At 34.0% G+C, this 9,553-nt stretch overlaps 1 protein-coding gene across 1 annotated transcript; it reads right to left on the minus strand.

Moving 5' to 3' along the window:
- Window positions 1–2,429: 2,429 nt before the first annotated feature.
- On the minus strand, window positions 2,430–7,281 carry LOC110709578 (formimidoyltransferase-cyclodeaminase-like). The gene is made up of 4 exons (XM_021887793.1): window positions 7,167–7,281; window positions 6,226–6,781; window positions 4,761–5,151; window positions 2,430–3,813 (listed from the first exon to the last, which is right to left on the minus strand). Exons 2-4 carry the CDS (start codon window positions 6,709–6,711, stop codon window positions 3,299–3,301), a joined length of 1,392 nt encoding a protein of 463 aa, XP_021743485.1. The 5' UTR covers window positions 6,712–6,781; window positions 7,167–7,281; the 3' UTR covers window positions 2,430–3,298.
- Window positions 7,282–9,553: the final 2,272 nt, after the last annotated feature.

The raw sequence follows: 9,553 nt of genomic DNA on the forward strand, positions 1-9,553 counted from the left end.
TAACCTTAATTCTATTTTATAAGAAAAAGCTACATTTATTATTTATGAAACATGATTATTATTGATTTCTCACTCATATTTATAGATAGGGACAAGTAAGTAAATTTAAATATTTAATACTCTTTCATAGAATGAGTCGAGTTAAAGAAGGATTCCAATGTAGAAGTGTAATTATGCACATTTTGTGTGTGTCATAACCATGTAATAAATTGATTAATCACGAAATTATGGGGCAAATGCAATAAATTATTACATATAACTATTTAAAAATATGATATTTAAAAATATGATATTCTAACGAATAAATCACAAAAGAAATTCAAAAGAGGTGTGTGAATAGTGAAAAAGTGTCTTACTTTCGAAAGGAACAATCTCCCTTAAACGAGAGATTACTCCTTCTGAGGGGCTAATGTTTGGGGTAAAAATACCCCTGGCAAATGGACCTATGCTGATGCGACACGTGTCCTTACGCTCAGCGCTCAATGAGCCAATTAGGGCATGACACGTGTCATCCAAAGGGAAAAGCGGGCTTTAAGTCCACAGCCCTAGAAACCGCAAAGCGGGAAGAGGCCCATCAACTTAGGTAAAATAACCTAAGAGGCACTTACCCCCAAGACTCTATAAATACTGATCATTTACATTAGTTAAACAGGGGATATATATTGAATACACATTCAATCCACACAAATCAGAGAGTAAAACACTCAGATATTGAGGCTGTCTCAGACAGCCGGAAGATTACTCCTCTCCTAAGAGGAGCCTGATCACATTTACATTCCGCACTTTACTCCTCATACACGTTCTAACTTGATCGTCGGAGGCGGAACTCCCATCCCGGGAGTCTCCGTTGTTTTGCAGGTACAAGCAGCCGGAGGTCAGTCTTGGTGTTGTAACTCTCCCGCAGGACACACAAAAAAACCCCGAAACAATTACGATTTGAGATTTTTAAATGTCAAAAGTACAAAGCTTGTTTATTAGAGAAGCTCGTTCAAGAAATGCTCGTTTATAAACTCGTTCAATAAATGAGCCGCACACGAAGCATTCGCGAAACATACAGTGTACTAAATGAGACGAGCTTGAACAAATTTTTGAACTCGCTTGTAAGCTCAAGATCGTGGTTAGAGTCGCCTATGTTAAATGAACTTAAGCATTAACAAGGTAGTACTCGACTTAGTTCGGCTCATTTACACCCCTACTGATTCATCTTTCCTCTTTTTATGTTTCCTTTTTTTTTTTAATTATCTTTTCCAAAAGAAGAGGGGGTTTTGTGGTCATTTTAGGTGGACACCATAGCCTATCCCTTTCTTTTATATAATAGAGATATTTTGTTCTCATCTTACTTCCTCCGTTTCAAAATAAATACTCCGTATTTTTTTAAACTTTTGCACTATTTGCATAATTGCATACACCATTTTGACCTCTATTAGATCTTTATACTCATATTCGAGGTATTAAATAAAATTTTGTCACATGTATGTATAATTGTTAGAATCTCTTCGACGTATAATTTTCAATTATTAACTTTTTATAATTTATATTATGATAATCTAATATTATTGGTCAAAATTACATGTTGGCAAATATACCAATCAATTTGGGGTGTTTTTTTTTTGAAACAGAGAGAGTAACGGCCAATTAAATAGATTGGTAAAAAAAAATTAATAAATAAAAATAAAAATTTAAAATCTGACTTTTAATGACAATTTTGGTAAAAAAAAATTAAATTTTACAAAAAAAAATTAAAAACCTCCTACGACATTTTGGTAAAAAAAACTAACCCTAAGGCAACATTTTGGTAAAAGAAATAATTCAATAAAAATAAGTTAAGTTCAATTTAGCAAAAATAAGTCATTTCATAAAACGCAAAACAAGACATTTCTCTTTTTTCAAAAAAAAAAAAGACATTTCTCGTAATACTTTCACTAATTTAAACTACCGTTAAGAGCCTATATGACCTCATAAACCTTAATTAACCATGCAATATTTTCGACTTGAAAGTAATGACACTTTCTTCTTTTCTTTTCTTTTTTCTTTTTTTAAATGACACTTGAATCAAGCCTAAAAAAATTTATAATTATGACCGCAAACTAATGTCTTAAGGACCAAAACGACCCCAACCTTAGCCAAATAATTTTTTTCAGCATGCAAATCAAATAAAAAAAAATAAAAAATAAAGAGAAAAAAATCATGTGTGGGTAGTAAAATCAAATGTTTGTTAAAGTATTACACCATCTCCATTAGTGAGACTCAACTTTGAGTATTAAAATACACAATGAGTTGTTCTGCAATGGTGATATCTAACCCATTTCTCAATTTAGCAACTTATGTGAAATGTAATTTCTCAATGGTGAGACTCTCTAAAGTATACTAATATCAATTTCAATTTATGGCCCATCAAATCCATATTGTAAGTTTTTCAAAAAAATAATAAAATAAAACTTAAATAAATTACAAAATATATTATAATATTAATAAAGGGCCCACACTTTTTGTCAAATGAGACTCAAAGTTGAGTATCTAAACTTAACAACTTTCTTTTGGAATTGCTAAAGTTTAAATACCAACTTATTGGTATTCTTTGTAAAAAAAGATACCAACTTATTGGTATATTTTGTAAAAAAAACACTCCGTCCTAAAAAAAACTCCCTCAAGTCTCACCATTGGAGATGGTCTTAAAATAAAATAAAATGATTTTTTTTAAGGTAGTAAAAACAAAAACCTATTTTTGGCTTTGAATTTTGTAAAACAGGTGCATTTCCTCCACTCAGTCCACTGCCCTTGAGCAACTTTTCTACTAGTTAAAAGAGAAATGATCCTTGACACCTTTGATTTAAATGCCCAAGGAAAAAGAGGATGTGAAAAACTCATGATATAATGCAATCCAAAGAGCATGTGTTTTGCACGCCAAAGACACAAGGATGTAAAAACTCGGAACACTAATTATGATATACAACCACCCGGAACAGTCTGAAGATTAAGGACACCAAAATTGAGTCCAAACCACAAGAAAATGTCTATTTACATAGCTAGTCAGGCATTTAGCAGGAGACGAAATGTCATAGCCATCATTAACTAACAAATAAATACTCCATTGATTAACAGCAATTTTCACCCAAGTTAGTTACGTAGCACATGTAACACAAGTAGCGAACTCAAATCACAACAAAAATGAAGGAGAGATTTGACTGCTACTGTAATATGTTGTATTATAATTGGAAGTTATTTATCTCGAGAGTATGATGCATCAAATAAATCTGGCACCTTTATAGAGATAATTCTACTTACAAGTTAGTAATGGTCAATCAGATGTATCTCCAGAATCCAAGAAAGCATTGATGATTTGTTCTTGTGAAAAGTCAGTAAAGTAACCCTTTCTGGCAACCATACCTTCTTCCTGTGCAAGGCGCTCAACTTCAATTTGAACTTGATCTCCTCCAACCTTATTCGGTTCCAGTAAATTGCAAGCAACCTCAATAACTTCCTCTCCATGAGAAAGTGCCATAGCTTGAACTGATGGAAGTCCACCTCCTCTTTCACTAACGAGTTTGGCAATTCTACGAACAGCTGAAAGATTGGTGGAAAAGATTGGGACGTTGTAGTTATCAACCCATCTTGTACTCCCTATTACAACAACGCCCTTAGATAGGTCAGCTTGATTTGGTCCTTCATCTGGATGCAAAGGTAAAGTCTCTGAGCTCAGCCCTCCCGCCCAGATATTTCCATTAGTGTTAGGCCTAAAGTAGCCAAGCTCTCTTCTTACTGAATCAAGAGTTCGTCCTTTTTCATGTGCTGCTCCATATAAAAAGGTAGGAACTGCAGCTTTCACATATAAATTGCATGAGAAAGATATAATTGCCCAGATAAGCTTTAACCAAATAATAGTCCTCTACTTGTTGTGGGAAGAAACTGCTAGCTGTGTGTTCAATCTAATAGCTAAAACTGACGATTGCAAAATCTTGGCAATTGCCAGTTTTGACACAAAAGACAGCCTTAAGCATTAGTTTGATAGTTATTAGTCAGTGTCAGTCGCACAAATAACAGAGCAACACTAAAGTCATAGGAATCTCTTTTTATATGCAGAGAACATGCTTAAATTCAGTCCACTTCCATTCAGGATGATTTACATCTAGGATGAATCGGCATGTACAAGGTGCTTGAAAATCATCACGACTATACTAAAAGAAGTGGCACCCATCTCTTAAGAGATCACCCAAAAAATATATGATCCATGATTATGTTCTCTAGAAAGATACAGTTACTTTCACTGACAGATGAATCTCGCTTAAAACAATAATACTTTCTCTGTCACCTATCCATAGCTTCAATTTCCACTTTGAGATGCCCTAAATTGTCCACTTTTCCCACCAACACCATCATCCCTTCCCAAATGTTTCTTTGAGAAATTCATAGTACTTCAGTGCTGGACAAAAAATTAGGAGCAAGGATGATGATAGCATACACAGCTTATGAGGCATGAAAATAGAACAAATATCTGAAAGGTACCTTAGACCCCCAACTTTCTAGAAACAAAAAGGCATAACTTAACAATAGTGAGGCCCCATCATGAAATCTCTTTAAGCTGCTTATCAGTAGGATGACAACAAAAACAACTGCTATACCGCCTATACGATATGATAACATGAAAATTATGACATTCTTAACATCAAAACTCACAATTGGTTCTGTTTCCTACTCAAATCATTAAAGTGAATCCTCCAAATTTTACTTCTAGGTTATAAAGCTAGATGAAGTAAACAAACCTTCAAGCTTGGTACCAACATCTTTGGCCAATGACCTTGCAATATTAGCTGTCTGCTCCGAAGAAGTATTGGCCAACGGGTGAAAACAGATGTGATCAACAACTCCCAGACGAGGATGGCTTCCACTGTGCATATTAAAGTCAATTGCTTTCAAAGCAGTGCTAACCATTGCAAAAGCAGTATCTTTTAGAGCGCAAAGATCCGATGACAACTTTGGAGGTAGCTTAGAGACAAGAGTGTAGCCAACTCTGTTATAAGCTTCATCTTCAAATTTATTGACAACTTTAGTATCATGCACAAGCTTGGCTACTCGTTCAATAGACTCGAGGGCAGCTTTGTTGCGGCTTTCAGATATGTATAGTTTGCAACAAGCCAGTATCATATTTTTCATTTACTTCTTTCCCACTAATCTTCCCAATCTACAGGAAAGATACAAATATATATACCAATGTTAGCTTTGTAACTACTATATAAAGATCCTGATCAAATTCTAGAAAGGACCACAAACTCAGGATACATAATGTCTTCATCAACATATTTCATTTCATGCAGCCTCTGGCTTAAAAATAACAGCATCGACAACTAAGTTTCTCTGCTAAATCAAAGTAGCAAGTCTTTGAAATGTTATAAATCGATCAAATAGATGATATCCACACAATTTTTACACTAGCATTGCAACTCTAGCATAGTAGTATGAGGTATCAAATATTCAGGACACCTCTGCTATCCCAAGCAAAAGAAAGGCAATAAGATAACAACATGTGCAGTCAATGACCAAAAATAGTTGTGAATAGATGAGCCAAGATGATAAAATGTTGTTTAAAGATATGTCCAGTGCAAACATACATATCCTGCATCAAGCTAAATGATCAAGCATAAGCAAGAAAAAAGTGACTCCGCATCCTATGACTCATAGAAATGACATTGCTGATTGCCCTGCTGTAACTATCTTATTCAATTGACCACCCAGAGGTTAAATTTCAAATCCCGGGAAGGATTTGAGCTCATCTTCACCACTAGCAGTTAAAATTCAATTAAAAAAAAAAAATTATAAGAAAATTCAAAAATTAAAAAAACAACTAACATGACAAGCTTTGAATTTCCCAATCTAAATACCAATAGAGGATGGTGAATATAATGAGAGATGAATTTTGAATACAAAAGTTATTATGTATAGTCCTTCATTGTATTGAACTTTCTTACACTTTTATTAGTATTAAACCACACAAAGTATACTGCTCCACGTGCTTCTAAATAAGAATCAACTTAAGATAAGCACCTTATACAATTGCAAAGCAATGCAAAAAAATAATTAATTTCCTTAAAATAACATAGTCATGGCCCTAACACTACCAGGGTAACAGTAAGACAGACATTATAAACAATATTGAGAAGCAAATCCTAACATCATACTGCATCTACTATAACTGTTAACCAAGAATACCTTGCTCATGCCCAAAACTCAATAGTCATGAGAGTCAGACATTTTAGGGTACCCCTCGTATTCCAATTTAACTCCTAAAGAAGCACAAGTAGCCTTAAACTTCAACCTAAGCTCTCTTAAAATGTCATCTTTGCTCTCATCTTCATGATCCATAAATGGGTACTTCTCAAGCAACTCCTGAATTTGATGGATACTCTTCTGTACCCGAGCAGAGAAGAAGTTGGGTTCAACTCGAATCACAGAAGTCCAAACATCGACAAGACCACGGTAAAACCCGAGCTCTTCACCAGACTCAAACCCATGTTTTAGACCCACTTCATAGCCCTCTTGTTTTCCCAAGGTAAGACCATCCCTATACCCATCTTTGTAGCCTTCTTCAATGTGAGATTCTTCCAAGTTTATAGAGGAACCAAAAATATCATCATCATTTAGGTTTTCATTGCTCCGAATTTCGGGTTTTGGAGGTTCAGTTTGTGGGGGATCGATACAAGAATCAAATATATCCATGGGATTTGTGAGAAGAATAGAAATTAGTGAGAGAAAAAAGAAGGGTACCTGTTAGATTGAGTATTTAAACCTGTACAACAAAGATAATCACATAATTATCAATACACACTATATAATTTAACCAAATTAACAAGGAAATTACATTCAAAATCAAAACTTTAGGTAATTAATTTGAAATTCTCTATTGATATGCTGAATACCATAAATACTGCTAACTATACAAGCCATGCTAATTATTTATAGCTAACAGGATAACAATCAAGGGTTTTGCTACATAATAACAACCAAATTTGACTCAATTATCAAACAAAATTCTTCTCAATTCATTAATATAATTATAAGCGATAATAGTTCAATAATAAATCCACCTTAGAAGAACCCTGAATTGAGTTGAATCAACAATTAACAGGTAGATTGTGAAACTAATATTAGGTTTATTAAGAAAAATACATTACCTACGCTTCAATGCTTTAATGGAGAATTCAGAGTAGCCACTTCAACGGAGGAAAGAGACGCACGTGAGAAGCTCAATATCCTTGTAATCCAATTTGTTACTCCGTATTTTTGTTTTACAATAAAGAATTTCAAATAGATCAAAAGAAAGCTTTTAAATACTACTTCATCCGTTCTTTTATTATTGCATTACTGGGGTTTGGAACAAATTTTTTGGCAGTGGAAAAAAGGAGGAGAGAGAAAGGTAGAAATACAAATTGTCCATGTGATTGTATACGCAAAATAAAAAGTAAGTGTTGAAAAGCAAGAGTATATTAGGTATTTGTAGTGTGAACACAATATTTCTTTTCCTAAAATAGATATGATGCAATATTTGTGATACTTTCTTAAAAGGCAAGTGGTTCAATATTAAAAAAACGGAGGAAGTATAATTGTTGCGTATAGATTATGCGGGGATTTATAGTATCCCTATATGGCTATATGAATAGTATTTGCTCGATATGTTAAAGATGCAGTGAAATGTCTAATCGAGCATGAGGTTTCTGAACGACAATATTTATTCTTGCATGGAAACTTAGCGGTGATATTTGACGGTGTTTTTAATCCGTTCATATTACGCACACGATGCGTATTACAACACTCCCCCTTTAACGAATTTCTATAGGATGACTCATAACTTTACGTTAGATGTGATTACCCTAAAAAAATCTCTAATATGGAGTATTTTAGAATAGAGGGATGGTAAAAAAAACCCTAGCCTCCTTTCTCTCTCATCTCTCCTAAACTTTAGCTTCCATCGTAAATTTTGAAGGGGCTTCCGTCGGATTTCACCGGTGGAAAGCTCCAATCTTTGTTTCTTTTAAGCTTTTAAAATTCTTAGGTTATAATAATATCTCTCTCGAAAGAAAGGGTTTATCTCCTTCGAAAGACAAGGTTTTTTCAATCTCCTTCGAAAGAAAAGATTTTTCGAACTCCTTTGAAAGACAAGGTGTTATTTGCATTTGATAGGGTCTCCAGTTTTACGAGGCTACGATTGATTATTTCTCGAATTCATGCAGATTACAAAATCATCACAAGAAATTTCTTCCTCGAAGTGTCGGATCACCCAAAAGTTGTATGATACAACGAATCGAGAATATGCCGAATTGTAAAAAAAAAATTACATTAGATAAAATCAAATCTTACCGCTATTGCACCTATATGTTTATCTGCCTCATTAAAACCTTACCAAGAAAAACCATGTTGGATAAAAACTTGGACGAAGGAAAAAGAGTACAGTATATATATAGGGCTCCCCCTCAATTTAACACATATCACAAAGGCGACGCATGCCATTCATATGCACGAGTTCTTGAAATAAAGCTAGGTGGTAAAGCCTTTGTGAACACATCAGCTAAGTTGTTACATGACTAGATCTGCTTGACATCGGTCTTTCCTTGCTTTTCCAAATCATGAGTACAAAAGAACTTGGGGTCAATGTGTTTCGTTCTATCACCTTTTGATATAGCCTCCTTTAATTTGTATATTGCAAGTAATGTTGTCTTAAAAAATTGTAGTTGGGCTTTCTTTGGTTGTTTTTGATCCCGCTCTCTTTGAGTATATGTTGGGTTGACGATCGCAACCATATGCATTCCTTACCAGCTCATCAAGAGCAATCAATTCAGCTTGGTTTGATGAAGTCGATGTATGTTAGTGTCTGCTTGGTTGACTTCCAAGAGATCGTTGTATTGCCATAACTGAAAAGATAACCTGTTTGTGATTTTGATTTTACTAGATCTGATAGGTAGCCTGCATCAGCATATCACACGAGAGTAGGATTTCCATTTCTCAGATAGAAGAGCCCTAAATTGATTGTCTATGTATATAGCGGAGTAGGTGTTTCACTCCATTCTAGTGTCCGCTTGTAGATTCAGAGCTATACCTTGCTAACAAGTTCACCAAGAATTCAATGTCTGACCTAGTGTTAATGGCCAGGTACATCTGTAATATGCCATATTTTTATACGGTTTATAAATTAAATTATTATTTTATAAACGTATTTTATTGATTTGAAATGAATTATGTATTTCATTTTGAATATTTTAAAGGTTTATTTAAATAAAAAAACCCATCAATTAATTTATTAATATGGTTTTGAAAATATTTTATTTCTATATTTAAAACTTTTGGGCATTATGTAAATTATATAGGAATTTAAAGTCAAAAGGATTTAAAATAAAGTTAATAGCCATTTTGAGTGGGAGTAGGATTCATTAAGGGTAAATAAGGAAAGTCAATAGAAAGGAGGGTTCTAGAGAGAGGTATAAATATTCACCCAAGAGCAAAAATCAGATTTTGCCCAAGGTAAAAAATACCTAAAAGGTAAACACACACACACACACTCTCCTCT

This window comes from Chenopodium quinoa, unplaced genomic scaffold (genome assembly GCF_001683475.1).
Source record: "Chenopodium quinoa cultivar QQ74 unplaced genomic scaffold, ASM168347v1, whole genome shotgun sequence".
Classification (NCBI taxonomy): Eukaryota; Viridiplantae; Streptophyta; class Magnoliopsida; order Caryophyllales; family Amaranthaceae; genus Chenopodium; species Chenopodium quinoa.

Bases quoted from the DNA above. Each gene is read 5' to 3' on its own strand.
- LOC110709578 (XM_021887793.1), bottom strand. From the start codon at position 6,711: ATGGATATATTTGATTCTTGTATCGATCCCCCACAAACTGAACCTCCA. The intron at 5,152-6,225 runs TGAGTTTTGGGC...GGAAAGAAGTAA, and splicing joins TGTCTGACTCTCATGACTAT to ATGAAAAATATGATACTGGC. The intron at 3,814-4,760 runs GTTTGTTTACTT...TGAAAGCTGCAG, and splicing joins TGTTGGTACCAAGCTTGAAG to TTCCTACCTTTTTATATGGA.